Below are 26,301 nucleotides of genomic sequence, written 5' to 3'. Positions count from 1 at the left end.
AAAGATGATAGCTCTTCAGAATATAGTTCTGATTCAGACAATATGAATATTAGACCAACAAAAAGACAAAAAACCTTAGTGATTGATTCTGATATGGAAAGTGAAAATGAAATTCATGGTGCTGGAGAATGCTCCTTTTCTTCTACAGAACAGTGGATTGAAGAGAACGTTTCGCAAAATTAGAAGACTTTACAGGTGTGTCAGGTGTAACTACTGAATGTAATAATCTGCAAAGTGTTAGTGAAATAACAGAATTAATTTTTGGCCAGCCAAAATAAAAATCGCCAGCCACACATGTTAGTTTCTGCAAAAATCCCCCAGTCAATAATGAGTTAAGGAAAGAAAATGTGAGCCAAGGATTTTATATTCAGTAATACTGAACTTCAAGTATAAAAAGCACAGACAACCGTTATCAATAAGCAATACCTCAAGGAATATTGTTCCCATGAGCACTTCCTAAAGAATATACTGGACAATGAGCTTCAGACAACCAGAATGACTACAAGACACTGAATAAAGACTGGTTGACAACCTAGGAGAAATGAACAAATTCCTAGAAATGTACAATCTCCCAAGACTGAATAAGAAGAAATAGAAAATATGAACAGACCATTTACCAGTAATGAAACTGAGTCAATAATTTTTTTAAAACTCCCAACAAACAACAGTACAGGACAAGATGTCTTCACAGGTGAATTTCACCGAACATTTAAAGAAGAGTTAACACCTATCCTTCCCAAACTATTCCAAAACATTGCAGAGGAAGGAAACTTCTGATCTCATTCTATGAAGCCAGCATCACTCTGATACTAAATCAGACAAAAACACCACAAAAAAAAGAAAAGTACAGATCCAAATCCCTGATGAATATAGATGCAAAAATCCTCAATGAAATATTAGCAAACCAAATTCAACAATACATTAAAAGGATTATACACTATGATCAAATGGGATTTATCCCAGGGATGCAAGGATCGTTTAATATGCACAAATCAATCAATGTGATACACCTCATTAACAAATTGAAGAAGAAAAATCATACGATCATCTCAATAAATGCAGAAAAAGTTCTGACAAAATCAACATTCATTTATGATAAAAACTCCTCTCAACAAAGTGGATGTAGAGGGAACATACCTCAACATAATAAAGGCCATATATGACAAGCTTACAGTTAACATCATATTCAACAGTAAAAAGCTGAAAACATTTTCTTTAAGATCAGGAACAAGACAAGGATGCCCACACTTGCCATTTTTATTCAATGTAGTATTGGAAGTCCTAGCCACAGCAATTGCACACAAAAAAATAATAAATAAAAGAAATTCAAATTGAAAATGAACAAACTGCAACTGTTTGCAGATGAAATGATTCTATATATAGAAAATCCTAAAAATGCCAACAAAAAAACTACTGGAACTAATAAATGAATTCATTAAAGTTGCAGGAAACAAAATTACTATGCAGAAATGTGCTGCATTTCTATACACTAACAATGAATTATCAGAGAAAAACAATCCCATTCACAATTGCATAAAAAAGAATAAAATACCTAGGAAGAAATCTAACTAAGGAGGCAAAAGACCTGTACTCAGAAAACTATAAGACACTGATGAAGGAAATTGAAGACAACACAAATGGAAAGATATACTATGCTCATGGACTGGAAGAATGAATATTGTTAAAATGACTAAATTTCCCCAAACAATCTACACATTCAATGCAATTCCTATGAAAATACCAATGATATTTTTCACAGAACTGGAACAAATAATTCTAAAATTTGTATGGAAACACAAAAAACACCAAATAGCCGACACAATCTTAAGAAGAACAAAGCTGGAGGTATCACACTCCCGGACTTCAAACTATAGTACAAAGCTATAGTAACCAAAACAGTATAGTACGGGCACAAAAACAGACACAAAGATCAATGGAACACAATAGAGGGCCCAGAAATAAACCTAAACTTTTATGGTCAATTAATCTATAACAAAGGAGGAAGAATATAAAATGGAGAAAAGACAGCCTCTTCAATAAATGGTGTTTGGAGAACTGGACAGCCGCATGCAAGGGAATCAAACTGGACTACTTTCTTACACCATATACAAAAATAAACTTAAAATAGATTAAATATCTAAATGTAAGGCCTGAAACCATAAAACTCTTGGAGAAAACACAGGCAGTATGTTCTTTGATACTAGCCTTAGCTATATATTTTTAGTATGTCTCCTCAGGCAAGGGAAACAAAAGCAAAAATTAAAAATGGGACTATGTCAAACTAAAAAGCTTTTGTACAGCAAAGAAACTATCAACAAAATGAAGAGGCCACATACTGAATAGGAGAAGATATTTGCCAATGATGCATCTGATAAGGGGTTAATATCCAAAATATACAAAGAACTCACACAAGTTAACATTATAAAGACCAACAACCTGATTAAAAAATGGGCCCTTCCTTCTATACCACTATATAGGGTTTTTTAGTACAATAAAATAGATTTATCCTTGGGCCAGCAGAAACCAATAAAATAGAAACAAAGTAAATGTATACTGAGGTAGAAATAAATAAAAGACTATCACCCAGCCTCCCTCTTGCCCACTGCTCTCTCTATGAGGAATACTATTAGAGAAAAAAATGCAAACTCCCCAATTTCTGTATAGTCTTTACTCTAGTGGCCTACATGCAAAAAGTTAAATGTAGAAACTACTACTTTATGAAAAAGCACCAGTAATTTTTATTTTATCTGGTGATTTCCCTCTTTGTCTATAGATATTCATTCAAAACTGATTTACTGAACACTTCCTATGGCCTGTTTTGCTTTTCCTTTGCTCTGAGTAAACTGAACAGCAAAATGAAAGAGTATGTGTTCCTTTAGTTATATTTGACTTTCCATTTCAGGCTTTTCATATTTCTTCAGTTTTAATGATATTATAAACTCAAATGTATTGGCAACAGAATAACCTTGGAATCAATCCTAGCCCAACATCTCAATGTCTAAAAAAGAAAGGTATTCTGGGAGCCATGAAAATATTTTAATAAGGTAAAATAAAACCAATCTTGTTAAAAATGTTTAGGCTGTTAATGCTTCCTTAGTTCAGATGGAGGAATTTTCACCAGCATGTCCATTTGGTTATGGGGGAGAGTATTTGATAGAATTCAGTCAAGAGACCATTTAAAGTGAAGTACACATCACCATATCTTGAGGACAGCAAATGCTGCTAAGTGGAAAAGCAGCATTTTGTTTATTTTGTTTTTACTTTGTTTTGCTTTTGTGATGGCATGATAGCATCTTCTACTTAGAGCAATGTTGACATTCTCTCAACTGACTCATTTGGAAAGAAAAAGAAGTTCACATGCCGATGAGTGGGAAAGGCAGGAAGAGGACTGATTTAACAGAAATGTATTACAATTTGTCAAACTTAGAGTAGCAGTATCTTATTTTTTACCTCTCCCTCTTAAAAAAAAAAGCAATATGGACAAGGTATTGAAGTGTGAACTAAAACGAGATGAATTTCAATTCCTTTTTGTCACTAACACACAGGAAAGATTCTGACCCTATTTCAACCATTTCTCAGGGTCTTTGATGTGTATCTACTTCCTCTCCTGATATGGTAATGATTACATTAAAGAGATATCGATTTGGCAGGAAATTTCCCAAATCAGAAAAAAATTCTTCTTCCAGTATGCTATTATTTTTATGACACATGTGCTGTCTACACACAAAAAGAAAGAAAAAAGGAAGAAAAGAAGGGATAAAGAAGGAAGGAAGAGAAAGATGGGGAAGGGAAGGAAAAAGAAAGAAAAGAAAAGTTAAAAGTTTAACAGTCAAATAACATATGATTTAATTTCGGCCCCATACTTAAAAGGATGGAGTTACATCACTCACTGGAACATCATATATTTCATCCCTGGAAGAAATATATTCATCTCTTACCCAACTTCAAAGTTATTGCTAACTGGCAGTTGCTAGGAACTGATTTGGAATGAATTGGCAGTTCTGGTTCTGTTCTTAGTGACCCAGAGGGTATGTCATAAACACTTATGTTATGGTAATACCTTTGTTAAAAAGGTGAAGAGGAGAGAGCACTCTTTGGTGACCAAATAGCTTTCAACTCATTCTAGCAGAGGTATACAGCAGTAGGTGTCATGCTCTAAACATTTTCTAATTCTGCTACTAAGGCTTCAGAGGAGATGTCTGATTATTAATATAGCCATTGCCTGAATTTATCCATCCAGACTACAAGTTTAGCTCTGAAGTGTACCTGGAACACACAATGTGCACTAAACAAATGTGTATTTAATGAGAGATTGGATTCACTTAAATATCTAACTCAAATGAAACTTCTATCATAGTGAGGGATTATGGAATTGAAGCAGTAAATTGAAAAGATATGGTGCAGCATATTCTTTATAGAAAAAAATCAATAGGTAAGAGCAGTTTAAAATAATCCGGGACAAAAACAAAACAAAACAAAACTTGACATGGGATGTAGATGTGTGGGAAATATGACTGAAACACCAATTACTTGTCCTCTGATTGCCTATTCATAGTTTTTAATTCCTTCAAGGTAAGGTCTGTATCTTATTCTTCTCATAGCTTCAATTCTTGGATGAGTGTATTGTGCAGAATAGGATTAACTGTCTGAATCCACAGTCATCTCTTCAGTTTCTACAGAGATGCATTATAGCTCTATCATAGAATGTATTATTTTGAATTTTATTTCTTCATTTTGTGTGTATCCCTACTGGATGTAGATACAATTCTTCAAGTCAGGAACTTATGTCTATTCATTATTGCATATTCAAGTCTAAAGTAATGCCTGCTCATAAATTTTGTTTAGATTAATAAATACAGCTGATCTGGCTGGATATACTCAGATCCTCTTCTTCCCTCACCATATCATGTGCACATCTCCAAAAGCACACACACAAAAGCATGGAACTTCCAATTGAACATGTACGTATATAACTACACATACAAATTCACAAACACAGGTGTTTTTGTGTGTGCATGAATGTGTGTGTACATGTATGACAAAATACATCTTCTATTTATACTGGATAATATTCATTTGACTGATGTCTTTAAGGATCATCAGGTTGACATGTATTTAAATAGTTGACACAACTATTTTCTCAAAGTATGATTCAGGCTGTAAGAGAACATGGGGAAATAAAAAAGCACAGAGATTCATTATTTTCCTAGTAGGCCACCTCCCTCCTTGTTCTGACCCTTGGAGAAACCTAATGAATGATGTCATAGTTGTTGTCTTACATCATACTAGTGAATGCAGAGATTACCACCATCAAGAAGAGGATGTATTTTAAAGGATCCTTTTAACTTAAATCTCTTTTGCATTAAGATGTGCAATGTGAGCTCAAATTAACTTGAAAAGTGAGAAGATGACCACATTAATAGTCAGTGGATGTGGATTCTTTGGACCACAATGGCCATTTGATGATATCCCAAAGGCAGTCACAAGGTAAGAAACGATTTTCTGTGAACTTCTGAAGCAAATCAGCATTGAAATTTAAAAGCAGCATATATGGAGAATAAAAAATGTAATTCTTACATCTCTGTTCTATGTTGCTGTGTGGATAAAATATAGAACAATTAATATTGCTAAAATAATAAATTTAAACATATAATTTTTCTATATTAAAATGCTTTCATGGCTCTCGATGTGTGCAGAGAATACTGAAAGACCATACTCTCTTATAGCAGGCTTTCCACAATTTTGCCCCTCCTGAATTTTCCAAATTTATTTTTCATTGCTCTCCTACTCAAACCTAACTCCCTAACCATCTCAACTACTTGCATTTACCTAACTATATAATGATATTTCATATGTTTGTGTATATACTATTGTTTATATATTGTGTGTATACTATTGCCTTTTCCTAGGATATCCCTATTATGTTTCTCTGGTAAGCAATATTTTATTCATCCTTTTTGAGCCCTACTCTAAGCTTCTATCCACCATGAGTGGATTATTTCCTTCTTTGTGCCAACATTCTACTTGTTTCACACTGCCAATATGACAGTCAAGTCATCTGTTTACATACATGGTGAGTACTTTATGTGCTTCTTGAAAGCTGTAATTATATCTGATAAAGCAGGAGCTACCATTTGTTAGTTATCACTACGTGTCAAGAACTGTGACTGGAAATGTAATTTTAAATCCGTGATTTTAAAACTTTTGAATCACTCGTAAACAAATCATGTCCATAAAGTACAGTAAATGCAGTAGGAGAACAGAGAAAGCACTTTACTAAGTCTGGAACTTAAGAAAAGCTTCTAGGAGGTACAGTTTTGCAGAAGGAGAAAACTGATTTTAACAGGAAGGTTTCCCAAAGCAACACAGCCTGACTCCTGATGAATATAGGTGCAAAAATTCTCAACAAAATACTAGCAAACTGAATTCAAAAGCACACTAAAAGGACCATACAACCATGATCAAGTGAGATTTATCCCTAGATGCAAGGATGGTTCAATATATGCAAATCAATAAATATACATCACATTGATAGAAAGATGACAATCATATGATCATCTGAATAGATGGAGAAAAATCATTTGACAAAATTCAATCCTTTCATGATACAAACGCTCATCCAACTAGGAATAGAAGGAAATTAACATAATTAAGGCCACCTATGAAAGCCCACTGCTAACATCATACTTAACAGTGGAAAATGTAAGGCTTTTACTCTAAGATCAGGAACAAGACAAGGATGTCCATTCTTGCCACTTTTATTTAATACAGTCCTGGAAGTACTAATCAGATCATTTAGGCAAGAAAAATAAAAGGCCTCTAAACAGGAAAGGAAGAAGTAAAATTATTCCTGTTTGCAGATGACATGATTGTATATATATATATATTTTTTTTTTTTTTGTGGTATGCGGGCCTCTCACTGTTGTGGCCTCTCCCGTTGCGGAGCACAGGCTCCGGACGCGCAGGCCCAGTGGCCATGGCTCACGGGCCCAGCCGCTCCGTGGCATATGGGATCCTCCCAGACCGGGGCACGAACCCGTATCCCCTGCATCGGCAGGCAGACTCTCAACCACTGCGCCACCAGGGAGGCCCATGATTGTATATTTTTAAAGCCCTAAAGATTTCACAAAAATCTATTAGAATAAATGATTCAATAAAAAGTTTCAAGAAACAAAATCAATGTACAATAATCAGTTGTATTTCTGTATTCTAACAGTAAACTATCTAAAAAGGAAATTAAGAAAACAATCCCATTCACAATATTATAAAAAAATTTAGAAATAAACTTCATGGAGGTAAAAACCATATACAATGAAAACTACAAAACATTGATAAATGAGAATAAAGAAGACAAAAACCAATGGAAAGACAACCCATGTTCATGGATTAGAAGACTTAATATTGTCAAAATTTCCACACTACCCGAAGTTATTTAAAGATTCAATCTAATTCTATTGAAATTCCAATGGCATTTTATTTTACAGAAGTAAGAAAAACAATCCTATAATTTATATGGAACCAAATGTGCCTCAAATAGCCAAAACCATCTTGAGAAAGAATAGCATACCTGGAGGCATCTTACTTCCTGACACATAGACAAATGGGACAGAAGAGACAGCCCAGAAATAAACCTACACAGATATTCTTTATTAGAGTGAGGAAGTCACCTTCTACTCTTAGTTTTCTAATAGGTTTTTAAATCATGAATTCTGTCAAATTCATTTTCTGCCTCTATTGACATGATCATACGGTTATTCACCTTTATATTTGCAATGTGGTAAATTATTAGATTTTCATATGTTAAACTAAACTTGCATTCTGAGTTAAACCCCATTTGGTTACAATGTTGTACTTTTTTTTATATATTGCTGATTTAATTTACTAGTATTTTTTTAAAGATTGTTACATATATGCTCACTAAAGATATTTGTCTGAATATGATGGCGGGATAACGCTGACCATTTTATATGAGTTGGTAAATATTCCTCCATTCTTTATTTTCTGCATGAGTATGTAAGTTGAACTTATTTCTTAGAATTAATCAGTAAAGCTGTGCTTGGAATATTCTTTGTGTGAAAAACTGTAATTAGGTCTTTGATTTCTTTTAAAAATACAGAGCTTTAACATTTTCTATTTCTTGTCTCAGTTTTAATGATGTGTATCTTTCAGATCTAGTATCTGTTGCTATCTCTCTGATCAGTTTGGTCAGGCTAGTGAAAACATAAATAAAAAATGAACAAAATATTTGAACAAAGACTTCACCCAAAATGGTACACAAATGGTAAATAAGGACATGAAATATGCTTATACCATTAATCATCACAGAAATACAATTTAAATCAAATGAGCTATCTCTACACACCTGTTAGAATGACTTGATTAAACAAACAAATTATAAACTTGATAATACCAAGTGCTGATGAGGATATGTATCAGCTGAAGTCATACATTGTTGGTGGGAATGCAAAATAGCACAACCACTTTGGAAAACAGTTTTGCAGTTTCATAGAGTTATTCATATATTTGCTATATAACTGAACAATTCTACTCTTAGGTGTTTGCTTTCAGGAGAAAAGAAAACTTTAGTTGACACAAAAACCTGTATGTAAATGTTTAGAGTGGCTTTAGTCACAGTTCCCAGGTACTAGAAACAACCCAAACGTGGTAAATGAATAAACTGTGATACACTCATACAATGAAACACTAGCTGACAGTAAAAAAGGAATAAATTAATGAAACACAATATGGATGGCCCCCAAATGCTAAGAGAAAGAAACCAGACTCAAAAGGCTATATCAAATATGCTTATATTTAGATGACATTCTGGAAAAAGGGAAATTATAGGAACAGAAAACATCAGTATTTATCAGAGCCTTATGTTGGGGGAACAGGATGACTCCAAAGGAACAGAGAGGAATTTGGGGGATGATAGAATTGCTCAATATTTTGATTGTGTAATGGTTACATGACTCGTGTACTTGTCAGAATGCATAACTGCACACCAAGAAGAATGCATCTTATTGTATGCAAATTATACCACAATTTAAAAAATACTGTATGTAATCTTCTTCAATTTACTTTCATTCAATATAATGTTTCTAATACTCATTCATGTTGTCTGTATAGTTCTAGTTCATTAACTTTCCCTGCTGCATAATATTGTATTATGTGAATATTTCAAACATATTTATCCATTCTCCTGCAAAAATATTCTGGAGTTGTTTTTCAGATTTTCTTTTTCTATTATGCACAACACTGCTCTGACAGTTCTGGAACAAACCTCATTGTGCACATATGCTAGAATTTTCTGAGTTATATAACTAGGGGTAGAATTGCAGAAATTTAGAGAATATCCTTGTTCAACTTTACAAGATAATGAAGACATTTTATTCTCAAGTGGTAGTTGCAATGAACACTCACACTTGAAATGTTTACTAAATCATTTCCAGGGTTTCACGTTTTCACCAGAATTTGGTATTGTTAGACTTCTTAAATTTTGCACCCTGGTCAGTGTAAAATTGTACCTTTTTAAGGTCTTAATTGAGATCTTCCTGATTACTATTGAGATAGAGCATCTTTTCACATTTTGTTTTGTTTTGTTTATCTTGCTAATCCTAATTTTTTTTTCTTTGTCCATTTTCCCATTGGGTTGTCTTTTCCTTTTTGATTCATAGTGGATCTTGAAGCAGTCAATTTAATCCTTTGTTAGTTTTCATGTGATGCAAATAGATCACATCATTTTTTAACTTATCTTTTTTACTTTATGGTGTCATGGTTAATAATTAGAAGTTATTAATTTTAATGGAGTGAATTTATCAATCTTATTTCTAGTGCTTTCTGTATTTTGTTTTAAAATTTGTCCTTAACTGAATGTCATAAAGATAATTTATATTTGCTTCTGAATGTTTTTAAAGTTTTCTCTTCTACACTTAAGTGTTTATTCAATGTAGAATTAGCTTCTGCACATGGCATGAGGTAGGGATCCAATTTGTTACACATGCATAAACAGTTGTCTCAAAAACATTTATTGAAAATACATTTTTCCCATAATGACCTGAAAATTCACTTCTGTCATATTTCAAGTTTACACATGTGCATGGGTCTGGTTCTCTTTTTTGTTTCACTTGTGTTCTCTCCCTATGTCAATATTATACCTTGTAATTACTATTCTGATATGATATATCTTGAAATCCAATTGGGTATGTTCCCCACTCTTTGGGCTATCTTCTTTATTTAGTTCTGCACATGAGATCTGTTGACCTGAAACAAAAATAGACTGCCACACATTTCTCCAGCAAAGATGTGTTTATGTGGGCTCAGCAGAGCATTGTAATTTGGGGTCTGCAATTGCAGTGAACCACTTGCAAGTGCCCCATAGGGCAATGCTTTTATAGAGAGGAAAAGGAAGTTGGGAGGGCTATAGTAAATAAAGAGTCCATGACTTTTCACTGACTGAGAACTTGACAGGAAAGGAGTGTTTCTTCTTTCTGTTGGGCTCTGCTATCATCATAGGGCATGAGAGCTTCCCATTCTGTTTCCCAACTCTATTTAATTGAGATTTTCATTTATTAATTTTTTACAGATCTGACAGTTTAGTTAGATTCAGGTTAATTTTTGGCAAGAATACTTAATAGGTGATCTTGTGTGCTTCCTATTGCATATACTATCAGGTACTATGACTACTAATGATGCCTAGTTTACCTGTTTAAAATGCTGATAGCCAGATCTCCCCATTGTAAAGTAACATTTTTCCATTTAGAATTATCAAGTAATCTGTGGGGTGAAACTCTACCCCATTTTAAATTATTTTATAATGAATCAATGAGATGCATTACTTCTTGGGGCTTGCAAAATAGTAACTGTCTATAATTATATTGTTCCAGTACTAGCAGGAATTTTCTGTAAAAAAAAAAAAGAGCTTTCCCTCATTAAGAGGAGGTAAATTATGGTTTATTTCCAAAAGGCTTGGATTAAATGCTTAATTATTTCCTTTAATTACCAAGTTTCAGAGTAAGAATTTGATGCAGTCATTACCTTCAATGAAAGTGAGGTTTTGTTTTTCTGTTTTTCTATGTGTTGTTGAGTATCATTATGGACTCCTGTATTTTTATTATGTGTTAAATCAACCACAGTAATTATTCCTTGTGAGGCAAATTATCTCAAAATTGACTACTGTCTTTTGGACACAATACCATTAGTATTTTCTTACTTTCAAGAATAAAATGCCTAGGCTCATCTTGTACTGTTCCTGCTATAGACTGACAGCTTCTCTAGTTCGGGCCCAGTTTCAGTTTATCTCCTTATTGATCTAGTTTTCAGTTCTTCCTTTCGGGCCTCTGGGCATTTCCTCCAGATTTTTGTTGTTGTTATTGTTTCAAGCTCAAGTTCGCATTTTTTTCAATTCCAAATATTTATTTAGTGCCAACTATGAGCCAGATGCTGTTCTAAGGATACAGACGTAAACAAAGCAAAATCTCTGATCTCAAGGAGCTTATATTGCAAGAATGCTTATTATATAAACTATGAATTTTAATAGATATTGTGATCTGGCAATATTAGGTATTGTAGGGGTTTTAAGGTAATGTAGCTATGAGTGACAATTTGTAAAATTTTATATCAGTTTTGAGAATGAATATTTGGGGGAAAAAAAAACAGAAAATAGGAAGTCCACTTAGGAAAGAATTGCAGTATTCCAAGTCTGAAATGGTTAGGCTAGTAGGTAGAAGTGAGAATGGAGAAGAAAGCTGGAATGCAGGACTATCTTGAAGGAAGAAAAGATAAAATTTTGAAATAGTTTAATAAGAGGGCATGATACAAAGAAAGATGTCAAAGTTAGCTCCATACAGTCTTCCTTGGAAGACTGGAAAAATGACTACAACACTGACAGAAATAGTGTAGCCTGTGTGAACGGGTGGGCGATAAAAATCTCTCTTAGTCGGTATGGACTGTGTCTATATTTAATACTCCATGCAGTGCACTGCATTAACTTACTGCATCTGAAAAAGGCAGTGGAACAATGGTGTAGACACAGTGCAAGGTGACTAAAAATATAGAACTAGAAGAGAGTGCCAGGTGAGAAGTGGGAGCAGAAACGCCTCCTTTGTTATCCCTAGAGCCTGGTTTGATGTCTGGCACAAAGCTGGCCCTCAATTAATATTTATTGAGTAAATGAACATAAGTCATTTGCATAGATGAGAGAGCTGAGCCCATGGGAATAGATCTCAGAAAGAGGACATTACTTGCTAAGGTTCAAAAACAGCCCTATTGATTCCACATATAAGTGGTATCACATCGTATTTGTCTCTTTCTGACTTACTTCACTTCGTATAAGAGATTGGCACAATATTGTAAATCAACTATATTTCAATAAAACAAAACAAGACAAAAAACAGAAAAACAGCCCTTTGGCCCTATGGCCTGAATTGCCAACAGTTGCCTGCCTTAGAGAAAATGATTCCAAACGTACCCAGAGTTAGGGATAGTTAGTTTAGGAGTTGTAATTTCAGGAGCTGTGTGTGTGTGTGTGCGGGGCAGAGGTGCATTCTAGATTTAGGATACCAAAATGGAAGTGAGAGATTTGCCCCTCGATCAAAGTTGATATTAATTGTATTCATTTCGTAAGGGTAAGCCTATCTGCACAAGTTCCAGCTTCTCAGTGCAATCAGTGCAGTTCCTTTTCCACAGTGCTCCAAATACAAACCTTTCTTTACAGGTTACCAGCCGAGGGCCTGACTGCTCTAGAGCATTCTCTAATTAAAAGGTTAACGGATTTCCTTTCCCTCTTTTCAAGCGAAGGACCTGAAATATCAATTCGACTGACCGGGATGACTCTTTCAGTTCCCATCCTCAAGGGGGCGGTGACCACGGAGCCACTCCTTAACCACGCGCGCTGAAATCTGCGGCAAATACCTTCACGTTCCGCTCCAGGGTGCTTTAGATTAGTCCCAAAGGCCAGCACCGCATACTGAGCCTGCGCATATTGGCTCCGCGGAGCAAGCGCATGCGCTTTGAGGCGGAGCTCTTACAGGCCGCCCTGGGCGGGTCCGGGCAGCGCCCGCCTTTTGGGGCCTAGGAGCCGTGGGAGGAGCCGGCGGCTTCACCCTGGTAACCAGAGCGCTGTAGCTGCCCCGCCTTGCAGGCCTCAGGACTGTCATCGCCTTTGGGTGTGGGGTACTTTGGCCAGCGTCCCCGGAAATAGCCCCGCCGGCCTCTCAGACACCCCCATCCTCCCCACGCCGCCGTCGCCGCCGCCATGCAGGGGGAGGACGCCAGATACCTCAAAAGGTGACGACCCCCCAAGGCTCGGTCCTACCCTCCTTGCCCGGACCCTGAGGTTATTCTTAAAAGGTTCTTGGGTTGGCCGTGAGATGTCAGTGGGCAAAGCTTAGAAGAGGGGTGGGAGACGGGAGAAATCACGGAAAGGGAGGGGGGGGAAAGGTGAATTAAAAAGAGGAAGGGGCCCTTAGGGGGTGCGGGTTTCTCCAGCCTCTTACCTGACTCAGCGGGGCCCTGACAGCATTGCAGATGGTTTCCTTGCTACATTACATTGTTCAGGGTAGAGGAACGGAGGGCGGAGTAAACCGCGTCTTCCTATTTTTCCCCGGTACTCCGACTCTCCATTTTCCTTTAATAGATAAATCCTGTGGAAGCCTGGAACTGAAGTCTTCTGGCGCCTCTGTTCTATGTCTCCAATTTGGGGTTCACTGCCATGGGGTTTTGAAATGAAGGGGAAAGAAGTGGTGGCTTTTAATTAATGGGAGACTGGATTGAGATGTTGCTTTCCAGTTTATTTCTGCTTTCCTCATCCATTTCACTGCCATGTATACAGTATAATTTTTGTAGGAGGTTCGTAATTATCAAGAGGTTTGTTCAGGAGCTTGACATGAAAGAGGCCATCATTTCTTTAGTTTAAAAATATGTGTAGTATCAATTACTCCTTAAAGAAAAAGGTACTCTGTTGGGATTATTTATTTGACTCAGGTCAAAGAGATAAGATCATCCCTCATAAAAAGAATACCTCTCACTGGACCAAGAGCTAGCAGTGATCCAATACAAAAAAATATTTTAATTAGGAGTCTCCATTTTTAGCTAAGTCCCTGTTACTGATTGTGCAAATACCCTAGAAAGTCACATGTATTCTTTTGGACTCAGTTTCCTTATCTAAAAATGGGGCAAGTATTACTTTATGATAGGTATGAGGACCAAATATGAAAATGTTTTAAAAAGATAAAACACGCATGTAAGGTGGTGGCATCATTTCAATTCATAGTATACTTTTACTGAACGTATTTATCCCAGCTTGGCAGGGCCCTGATCATCACAGAAAGATCTAACCTTTAATAGACTCTTAAAAGGGATTGAAATTATTGTAAAATCAATCAAGCAACCAACTGTATTCACTGTCCTTGCCGGCCTGAAGCATATATTGCCTGCCTGTCCCATTTTATAGAAATATATCTGAAATTGTTACATAACCAGAGCTCATCAGTAAAAATTTCAAAAAAGAATATGTAATCATAACAAGTATATAGTCAGCATTTATTTCCTCACTGCATTTTACTTACATCAATCATTTAAAATATCTTGATTGAAAATTTGGTGAAAGAAGAAAACAAGAAATTCTTTTCCTTCAACTTTAAAATCAAGGTTGTTCTAGAGCAAAGAGTCACTATTACATCATTAGCTTATTTTCATGTAATGTAGTTGTGCCAGAAAATAGTTTTTCTTAGGATTCTGGTATCCTGTGGTCCCTTCGGCATCCTGTGACTTGTAATTCTCAACCTATTGCTTACTTTTAAAGCTGAATTATGTGGCGTTCAACAAAAAAATCAGACAAGTCACTATAATGTTTGAAGTAAAATAAGGTCAGAATCTGGAAAGGCTGAAATATACACTTCTCAATTTTGTCTGATTTTGACAATATAAATAGTTTGCATTGCCTGCTTTCAGTTTAGAAATGTGCATCCAACATATAATCATATAGGCCTGATGGCTTATGATATGACAGAACATTCCATTTTAATGATTGATTCTTTGATAGTAATTACATATATTCATTCCTTTTGTAATATTCTTTTATTATTTTGTTTTTAACAAGAGGGCAGTATGTTTTCAATCTAATTGATTCATTCTAATTTTAATTATTTACTTTCAGTGGTTTCATTGTAGCTATCACTGAGGAATCTCTAGTCTCTATATGTTTACATGTGTAATAGATTATAGAATCAAAAATGAGGTTTCATTTTTGTTCTGCTACCCATTAGTGTTCTGATTCAATAGTGCTTAATACATACTTAGCAAATACTTAGTCCGTGCCTAGCATTGTTCTGATCACTGCGGAAATGATTAAATAGACACAGTTCATATCCTCAGTCAGATATGCACACAAATAAATAGACAGTTAATCTAGTGGGTTTTGTTTTTTGCCTCTTAAAACTCTCTGATGGCTTTCCCTTGCTCTTAGAGTTAGAGCACCAACCTTTTCAGCTTCATCTCTCTGCTCCCCTCCTGCCCCCAACAATTCCATACTTCAGCCTTACAGAAATAACTTCTTTTAGATCCCTGTGTTTCGGTGTTAGACTCCAAGTGCCCTTCCCATTGCCTGGTACTTGCCTTGTTCTTTATCCAGCTAACTCTTCATCTTACCTGTTTTAGCTTCAATGTCACTTTTTCTAGAAGCTATTTCCTGAGCTGCCCTTTCCCACCACACAATCTGCCATCCACGTCAGATATACCTGCTAGCTTCCATGATACCTAATACCTTGTCTTTTCCCACTCTTACTATTTTATTGTTATTGTTTGTCTTTCCTGCTGGTCTATAAGCTTCAGAAGGGTAAGAATTTTTGCATCAGTATTCATAAAGGATATTCATAAATTATATTCAAAAATATATTCTGTTTTTATGGCGTCTTTGTCTTTCTTTGGTATCAGGGTAATGGCCTCATAGAATGAATTAGGAAGTGTTCCCTCTTTTTCTAGTTTTTGGAGGAGTTTGAGAAGGATTGGTGTTAATTTGGTACAATTCACCAGTGAAACTATCTGGTTTTGGACTTTGTTGGGAAGTTTTTCTTGTTTGTTTTTGTTCTTTTTTTTGCGGTACGTGGGCCTCTCACTGTTGTGGCCTCTCCCGTTGCGGAGCACAGGCTCCGGACACGCAGGCTCAGTGGCCATGGCTCATGAGCCTATCTGCTCCGCGGCATGTGGGATTCTCCTGGACCGGGGCACAAACCCGTGTCCCCTGCATCGGCAGGCGGACTCTCAACCACTGCGCCACCAGGGAAGCCCTGTTGGGAAGTTTTTGATCACTGATTCAATCTCTTATTTTGGGGGAATTCAGAATTTCTATTTCTTTTGCGTCAGTTTTGGTAGTTTGTGAATTTCTAGGAGTTTGTCCATTTCATCTAGGTTATCTACTTTGTTGGCTTACAGTTGTTCATAGTATTTTTTTTTATTTCTATGAGGTTAGAGATAATAGTAATTATGTCCCACTTTAATTTCCAGTTCTAGTAATTTGAGTCTTCTCTCTTTTTTTCTTAGTTTAACTAAAGGTTTGTCAATTTTGTTGATCTTTTCAAAGAACCAACTTTTAATTTTTTGATTTCCTCTATTGCTTTTCTATTCTGTTTCTTTTATCTCTGTCTTTATCTTTATTATTTCCTCCCTTCTACAGGCTTGTTGTTTAGTTTTCTCTTTTTCTAGTTCCTCAAGGTGTAAAATTAGGTCATTGAGTTGAAATCTTTTCTTTAATTGAGATATAATTGACATATACCATTATATTAGTTTCAGTTGTACAACATAATGATCCAGTATTTGTATATATTGCCACATGGTTACCACAGTAAGTCTAGTTAACATCCATCACTATACAGTAACTTTTTTTTTCTTGTGATGAGACTTTTAAGATTTACTCACTTAGCAGTTTTTCATATATACGATATAGTATTATTAACCATAGTCACCATGCTGTACATAACAACCCCAGGACTCGTTTATTTTATAGCTGGAAGTTTATACCTTTTTACCAGCTTCACCTACTTCATCCACTTTGACCACTTCCCACTTTTGGCAACCACCAATTTGCTATCTGTATTTGTTAGTTCAGGTTTTGTTTGTTTTGCTTTATTTTTAGATAAAAATAAATAGTGAGATCATATGGTATTTGTTTTTCTATCTCTGACTTATTTTACTTAGCACATTGCCCTAGGGTCTATTCATGTTGCAAATGACAAAATTTTCTTCTTTTTTATGGCTGAATAATATTCCAGTGTGTGTGTGGGGGGGTGTATACACAGATATACATATATTTTATCCATTCATCCATTGATTGACACTTAGGGTGCTTCCATGTCTTAGCTATTGTAAATAATGCTTCAGTGAACATGGAGGTCCATATATCTTTTTGAGTTAGTGTTTTCATTTCTTTTGGATAAATACCCAGAACAGAATTGCTGGATCATATGCAAGTTCAATTTTCAATTTCTTGGGAAACCTCCACATTGTTTTCCATAGTGTCTGAACCAATATAAATTCCCACCAACGGTTCACAGGCTTCTCTTTTCTTCACATCCTCTCCAGCACTTGTTATTTCTTGACTTTCTGATAATAACCATTCTAACAGGTGTGAGGTGATATGGCGATTTTTATTTTATATTTCTGATGATTAGTGATGTTGAACACCTTTTTATGTAATGTACCTGTTGCCCATCTATATATATTCTTTGGAAAAATGTTCAGATCCTCTGCCCATTTTTTCCTTAGATTGGTTTTTTGCTGTTGAGTTGTATGAGTTCCTTATATATATATATTGGATATTAATCCCTTATCAGATATATGATTTGCAAATATTTTCTCCCATTTGGTAGGTTGCCTTTTAATTTTGTTGATGATTTTCTTTGCTCTGTAGAAGCTTTTTGGTTTGATGTAGTACCAGTAGTTTATTTTTGCTTTTGTTGCCTTAGTTTTTGGTGTCAGATCCAAAAAATCATCACCAAGACCAAAGGCAAGGAGCTTACTGCCTATGTTTTCTTCTAGGAATTTTATGGTTTCAGGTCTTACATTCAAGGCTTTATCCATTTTGAGTTGATTCGTGTGTATGGTGTAAGATAGCGGTACAGTTTTGTTCTTTTGCATATGGCCATCTAGTTTTCTCAACACTATTTATTGAAAGGACTGTCTTTTCCCAGGTGTATATCCTTGGCTCCTCTGTCATAAATTAATTGGCCATATATGTGTGGGTTTATTTCTGGGCTCTCTATTTTTTCTCTTGATCTGTGTGTCTGTTTTTATGCCAGTATCATACTGTTTTGATTACTGTAGCTTTGTAATATAGATTAAAATCAGGATGCATGATGCTGCCAACTTGGTTCTTCTTTCTCAAGATTGTTTTGGCTATTCAGGCTCTTCTGTGGTTCTGTACAAAGTTTAGGATTTTTTTTGTTCTATTTCTGTGAAAAATGCTATTGAGAATTTGATAGGAATTGCATTGAATCTTTAGATTGCTTTGGATAGTATGGACATTTTAACAATTTTAATTTTTCCAGTTCATAAGCATGGAATATCTTTTCATTTATTTGAGTCTTTTTCAGTTTATTCCATTATTGTCTTATGGTTTTCAATATACAGGTCTTTCATATCCTTGGTTAAATTTATTTCTTAGGTATTTTATTCTTTTTGATGTGTTTGTAAATAAGATTGTTTCCTTAATTTCTCTTTCTGGTAGTTCATATTAGTGTAAGGAAATGCAACTAATTTATATACATTGATTTTGTATCCTGCAACTTTACTGAATTTGTTTATTCTAACAGTTTTTTGGTAGAGCCTTTAGGATTTTCTTTATATAATATCATGTCATGTGCAAATAGTGATGGCTTTATTTATTCCTTTCTGATTTGGATACTTTTCATTTCTTTTTCTTGCCCAATTACTTTGGCTACCACTTCCAATACTGCGTTGAATAGAAGTAGCAAGAGTTGGCATCCTTGCCTTGTTGTTGATCTTTCAGGAAAAGCTTTCAATATTTCACCCATAAGTATAATGTTAGCTGTGGGACTGTCATATACCGTCTATATTGTGTTGAGTTTCGTCCCTCTATACCTACTTTGTTGAGAGTTTTTATAATAAATGTATGTTGAATTTTGTCAAATGCTTTTCCCACATTTATTGAGATGATATTATATGACTTTTATCCTTCATTTTGTTTGTGGTGTATCACATTGATTGATTTGTGTTTGTTGAACCATCCTCACATCTCTGGAATAAATTCCACTTGATAATGGTGTATGATTATTGTTTTAAAGTATTGTTGAATTCAGTTTTGTAGCATTTTGTTGAGGATTTTTTTTTTTTTTTTTCTTTTTGCGGTATGCGGGCCTCTCACTGTTGTGGCCTCTCCCGCTGCGGAGCACAGGCTCCGGATGCGCAGGCCCAGCGGCCATGGCTCACGGGCCCAGCCGCTCCGCGGCATATGGGATCCTCCCAGACCGGGGCACGAACACGTATCCCCTGCATCGGCAGGCGGACTCTCAACCACTGCGCCACCAGGGAGGCCCTGTTGAGGATTTTTGCATCTGTATTCATCAGGTTTTTTTTTTTTGTTTTGTTTTTGGTGTCTTTGTCTGGTTTTGATATAACAGTAATGCTGGCCTCATTAAATGAGTTTGGGAGTGTTCTTTCCTTGTCAGTTTTTGAGAAGAGTTTGAAAAGGATTGGTGTTAATTCTTCCAATGTTTGATAGAATTCACCCGTGAAGCCATCTGGTCCTGGGCTTTTTTGGGGAGGTTTTTGACTACTGATTTAATCTCCTTATTAGGAATCAGTCTGTTCTGATTTTCTGTTTCTTCATGATTCAGTCTTGGGAGGTTGTATGTTTCTAGGAATTTATCCATTTCTTCTATGTTGTTTAATTTGTTGGAGTATAATTTTTAATAGTAGTTTCTTAAGATCTTTTATATTTCTGTGGTAACAATTGTAATGTCTCCTCTTTTATTTCTGATTTTATTTATGGGCATACCTCATTTTATTGCATTTTGCTTTATTGCACTTTGTAGATATTGCATTCTTTATAAATTAATGTTTATGGCAACCCTGAGCCAAGCAAGTCTATTGGTGCCATTGTTCTAACATCATTTGTTCACTTCTTGTTTCTGTCACATTTGGTAATTCTCCCAATATTTCAAATTTTTTCATTATTACTCTATTATGGTGATTTGTGATCAGTTATCACTGATGTTACTATTGCAAAAGATTATATCTTGCTGAAGGTGCAGCTGCTTAGCACTTTTTAGAAATAAATATTTTTAAAAATAAGGTATGTACATTGATTTTTAAATGTAATGCTATTGCACGCTTAGTATATCACAGTATAGTGTAAACATAACATTTATGTGCACTGGGAAACCAAAAAATTCACATGACTTGCTTTATAATGATACTCACCTTATTGCAGTGATCTGGAACTGAACCCACAACATCTGCAAGGTACGCCTGTGTTTGAGTCCTCTCTTTTTTTCTTGGTTAGCCTAGCTAAAGGTTTGTTGATTTTATTTACCTTTTCAGAGAACCACCTCTTAGTTTCATTGATCTTTCCTGTTGTCTTTATAGTATCTATTTCATTTATTTCCCATCTAATCTTTGTTATTTCCTACCTTTGACTAACTCTGGGCTTTGTTTGTTATTTTTTTCTCCAGTTGCTTAAGATGTAAAGTTAGATTGTTTATTTAAGATCATTTTTTGTTTCTTGATGTAGGCATTTATCTCTATGAACTTCCCTCTTAGAACTGCTTTTCTGCATCCTTTAAGTTTTGGTGTGTTGTATTTCCACCTTTACTTGTTTAAAGGTATTGATTTCTTCTTTGACACATTGGTTGTTCAGTAGTATGTGCTGAATCTTTATGTGTGAATTTTCCAGTTTCTTCTTGTAATTAATTCTTAGTCTCATACTATTGTGGTTGGAAAAGATACTTGATATATTGCAGTCTTCTTAAAAATATTAAAACTTGTTTTGTGGCCTAACATACGATCTATCCTTGAGACTGTTTTATGAGCACTTGAGAAGAATGTATATTCTGTTCCTTTGGGTGGAATGTTCTGTTTATGTTTGTTAAGTTCATTTGGTCTAATGTGTCATTTAAGGCCAATGTTCCTTATTGAATTTCTGTCTAGGTAATCTATTCATTGATGAAAGTGAGGTATTAAAGTCTCTCCCTACTATTGTATTGCTGTGTATTTCTCCCTTTAGGACTTTTAATATTTTCTTTATATATTTAAGTGCTCCTATTTTGGGCATATAAATATTTACAAATGTTTTATTTTCTTATTGGATTGACCCCTGTGTTGTCATATAATACCCTTCTTTGTCTCTTTTTACAGTCTTTATCTTAAAGTCTATTTTGCCCAACATAAATATAGCTACCCCAGCTTTCTTTTGATTTCCATTTTTATGGAATACGTTTTTCCATTCCTTCATTCAATCTGAGTGTGTACTTGCATTTGAAGTGAGTCTCTTGTAGGCAGCATATAGATGGGTCATTTTTTTTAACCATTTATCCGCTCTGTATCTTTTGATTGGAGAATTTAGTCCATTTACATTCAAAGTAATGATTGATAGGTAGGTACTTATTGTCATTTTGTTCATTGTTTTCTGGCTGTTTTGTTATTCCTCTGTTTCTCCTTCTCTTGCTCTCTTCATTTGTGATTTTCAGATTTTCTCTAGTGTCATTAGATTTCTTTATCTTTTGTGTATCTACGATAGGTTTTTGCTTTGTGGTTACCATGAGGCTTATGTAAAAACATTTATAACAGTCTATTTCAAGTTGTTAACACCCTAAGATTGAACACGTTCTAAAGCTCAACATTTTTACTCTCCCCTCATTTTACGTTTTTGATGTCACCATTTACATTTTTTTATCTTGTGTGTCTTTAACAAATTTTTGTAGTTATAGTTATTTTTACTACTTTATCTCTTACTTTCATGCTAGCTTTATAAGTGATCAACCTACCACCTTTACAACATTTTAGATTATTCTGAGTTTTACAACATATTCACCTTTACCAGTGAGATTTATATTTTCATAAGTTTTCCAGGAAAACTGTCTCTCCTTCAATTCAGTAGGAGAACTTGGCTGTGTAGACTAAAAACTGGTTGGCAGTTTTTCCCTCTCAGCACTTTGAATATATTTTGCTACTTCTGGCCTGCAAAATTTCTGCTGAAAATCTGCTGATAGTCTTATGGGGGTTCCCCTTGTACACAACAAGTTGTTTTTCTCTTACTGTTTTTTTTAAGATTCTCTCCTTGTCTTTGATTTTTGACACTTTAATTATAATGTGTCTTCTTGTGGCTGTCTTTGGATTCATCTTTTTTTGGAACTCTCTGGTCTTCCTGGATCTGGATGTCTGTTTCTTTCTTCAGGTTAATGGAGCTTTCAGCCATAATTTCTTCAAATAAGTTTTCTGCCCCTAATAGTTTTCTGCCCCATTCTCTTCTCCTTCTAGGACCCCTCAATTGCAAATGTTGATCTGATTGATGTTAGCTTATAAATCCCTTAATCTGTCTTCACCCCTTTTTTATTCTTTTTGCTTCTCTGGGTGTGTTCCATTGCCCTGTCTTTGAGTTCACTGATCCTTTCCTCTGCTTCATCGAGTCTTCTGTTGAAGCCCTTTGCTGTATCTTTAAGTTCAATTATTGTGTTCTTCAACTCTGTGACTTCCATTTGGTACTTTTATATTTTCTATCTCTGTTGAAATTCTCACTTTGTTCATCCATTCTTCCCCTGAATTTAGCAAGCATCTTTACGATCATTACTTTTAACTCTTTATCATATACATCATTTATCTCTGTTTCATTATGGTCTTTTTCTGAGGTTTTATCTTGTTCTTTCTTGAAACACATTTCTCTGTTTCTTCATTTTCCTTGACTCTGTGTTGGTTTCTATGCATTAGATAAAACAGCCACCCCTCCCATTCTGGAAGGAGTGGTCTTATTTAGGAGATGAACCTTTTTATTCAACCATGCCTAGCTCTTGGTTGTCTTTCAGACCTTAGTGATTGTCCAAGTAGCCTACTTTATTTTCAGTGCTCCCTCTGAGCTGAGTCCTGGGGTAATAACCAGTTAATAACTGTTTTTTTTTCTTTCACTAATGTCTCTTTGAACTCATGAATACAAGCCCCAGTGGCCACCAGAACCAGGTGATCACCTGGGTGGCAGCCACAAAAACTGGGGCACCAGATAAGTGTACAAGCTCTCCTCCAGGATATACTAGTGCTCTGGAGTGGGAGAGAGGGAGAGTGCAAAGATAGAATCTGCTCTCCTACGTCTCTGGAGAGGATGACAGTCAGCCTTTAGATGTGTTTAATTAGAAGCCTGCCCCTAAGTCCACAGCTATGAAGATAAGCTAAAAGATCTCTTTCATAGAAAGATTGGTTGCCTCAGTCTGTTGCCTCTCTGCTGCGCCCTGGGAGTGGTAGCCAGTTAAGAACTCCCTCTCTCTGTTATGGTCCTGTGGGACCTGGGAACGTAAGCCCTGATGGCCACCAGAGTCAGGTGATCTAGAGGTGTCCCCTGGGCAGCAGCAGCAATAATCAGGACACCAGAAGACAACAGTACAAGCTCTTTTCTGGGAGATACTGGTGATCTGGAGAGCATAAAGATGGAACCTGCCAGCCTCCATCCTGTGTATTTCAGTAGACTCATATGTTAAATTAGATGCTGGCCCCTCAGGCCGACCCTTTAAGATAAACAATCCTTTTTAACAGAAAGTCTAGGTGCTTTTTAGTCAGTTGCCTCTGAACTAGGCTTTAGGGTAGGTGAGCTTGCATGTGCAAGCCCTTTAAGAACTGTTTCACTGTTTTGCTATAGCCACTGGGGTTTCATGGAAGATAGATATTTTGGGGGCTTGTCTCTCAGGTGTAGGTCTTAAAAGTTGGGTGCCAGATGTAGGGTTTAAATCCTTCATTCCTCAAGTAGCAGCTCAGGTATGAGTTTTTGCCCAGTTTTGGGTCTCCACACCAGACGTGGGGTTTATGGCAAGATTGTGAATCAGTCTCTCTTATTTGCTTCAATGTGGGTTTCTTGTTTGCTCAATTTGTGGGCATTGCTCAGCTAGTTTGGGTTTTTTGGGTTTTTTTGTTTTTCTTTTTTTTAGTTGCGGCGTGTGGGCTCCCCCTGCATTGGGAGCCCCCTGTGTTGGGAACACGGAGTCTTAACCACTGGACCACCAGGGAAGTCCCAAGGTGGGGGCGGTGGGGCGTTCAGAGGAAATTGTTTCATAGATGGTATAGACTCAGTGCATCTATGAGAGGAGGTGAGTTCAGGAACCTCCTACATCACAGTCTTGAACACAAACCTGTAATAAACCCTTTTGACAGCAATAATTAAAAAAAAACCTGTTTAATGAAAAATTAAGGGCTAAATTTTGTTTCTCTAGGAAATAGATGATGAATATGGAGCACAGTGTTAGTCAGCATCTGTTATCTGTTGTAGGGATCATAATGATATCATCGACCACATGAAGTCTAGAAACATCAGGATGTACTTTAGAAGTTAGTAATTAAGAATACTCTGCCTGAAGGTGACAATTATCACGTGTAGATAAAGAAAGGTATATCTTATATCAGTCTGTGAAGCATGACTTCATATTGAGATTAAAAAAGCAAAACTTTTTCTAAATCAATTTAGCACATTTTTGGTTCCAGTTTTCTTGTGCAGGTTAAAAAAAAAAAAGGTGAAGTAGACCTGTTATTAAGAAGGCTCCATTAGTACAAGAACTTTGCAGACAGTTAAAAAATATCAGTTTAATATCAGTGTCATAAGATGCTACAAATAGTAAATCAGTTAATTCTAATAATGGGCTAAATTACTTCTCACCTGATTCATGGATTCCAAATAAAGCATTTGAAGTTCATTGTCTCAATTGTTAAATATCTGACATCATTATGAATACCATGTTAAATTCAGTTTAGAAGTATAGCATTTAAGATAAAATTATTCATTTTGTGGTGATAATACAAGTATAAATTTTGATGAGGCACATTGCTATGGTAAAAGCAATTTTTCATACTAGATCAGCTATCAACAGCAGATGTGTACTTGTCACAGGTTGCATGTAGACATAATTCATAATTGTGTCCAAAAAGCTGGAATATTTTACCAACCAAAATAGAATTTTGAAACCGTGTTTGTCAATTTAAAAATATTTATATCATTCATAAATATAGAGTAATTGAATTACAAAATGTTTTGAGCCTTTAGAGAACTACTTTGTAAATCAACCAATTGTCCTGCAAATGGTTTTGAATGTTTTGTAAGGGAATCTTGTAAATTTCGTGCAATGTAAGTTAGAAATAAAGAATCAAGGTGATATATACAATGGAATATTACTCAGCCATAAAAAGAAACGAAATTGAGTTATTTGTAGTGAGGTGGATGGACCTAGAGTCTGTCATACAGAGTGAAGTAAGTCAGAAAGAGAAAAACAAATACCATATGCTAACACATATATATGGAATCTAAGAAAAAAATAATAAAAAGGTCATGAAGAACCTAGGGGTAAGACGGGATTAAAGACACAGACCTACTAGAGAATGGACTTGAGGATATGGGGAGGGGGAAGGGTAAGCTGTGACAAAGTGAGAGAATGGCATGGACATATATACACTACCAAACGTAAAATAGATAGCTAGTGGGAAGCAGCCGCATAGCACAGGGAGATCAGCTTGGTGCTTTGTGACCACCTAGAGGGGTGGGATAGGGAGGGTGGGAGGGAGGGAGACGCAAGAGGGAAGAGATATGGGATCATATGTATATGTATAACTGATTCACTTTGTTATACAGCAGAAACTAACACACCACTGTAAAGCAATTATACTCCAATAAAGATGTTAAAAAAAAAAGAATCAAGGTGTTCAACAAATGGATTATCTAGTATTTGACTATATGAAGTTCTAAAGGCAAAGTATTCTTCTAAAGTCATTGTATAGTAATTTTGGAAAGTATGTTACACACAGTATATATAATATGAGCTTAGTTTGTAATATGTGTATTTTATATATTCAGTGGCAGTGCCAAGGGGAACAGGGAAGGGGTTTATCCATCCCATAATCTCCATCAGCCCCCACAATGATATAAACATTTAATACTTGTGTCAATCTTATGTAAATTGCTATTCAAATGTAGTTTTAACCCTACCAGATTGCTACCCTTAAGCCTCTTCTTTAAAGAAATTCTAGAGCTGACGTTCTCTCATTATGTATTATTTACATATAGATAGAAAAATGTCTGGATGTGTATGTGCTAAATGGTAACAACTG

The 26,301-nt window shown here is 35.6% G+C and overlaps 1 protein-coding gene across 2 annotated transcripts in view; it reads left to right on the top strand.

Moving 5' to 3' along the window:
• Positions 1–13,045: 13,045 nt before the first annotated feature.
• The window catches only part of KIFAP3 (kinesin associated protein 3), a 161,003-nt gene continuing 147,747 nt past the window's right edge, over positions 13,046–26,301 (top strand). Inside the window, exon 1 of one of the 2 annotated variants that reach the window (XM_081224621.1) lies at positions 13,046–13,284. In XM_081224621.1, the coding sequence (XP_081080747.1) occupies positions 13,253–13,284 (32 nt within the window). In that variant the 5' untranslated portion in view covers positions 13,046–13,252. The remainder of the gene's footprint in view (positions 13,285–26,301) is intronic. The other variant, XM_081224620.1, reaches the window with a different exon arrangement.

The sequence above is a fragment of the Mesoplodon bidens genome (assembly GCF_964165515.1).
Source record: "Mesoplodon bidens genome assembly, chromosome: 2".
NCBI lineage: Eukaryota > Metazoa > Chordata > Mammalia > Artiodactyla > Ziphiidae > Mesoplodon > Mesoplodon bidens.
The sequence above is the reverse complement of the archived record's forward strand: the minus strand, read 5'-3'. Positions and strand labels throughout refer to the sequence as shown.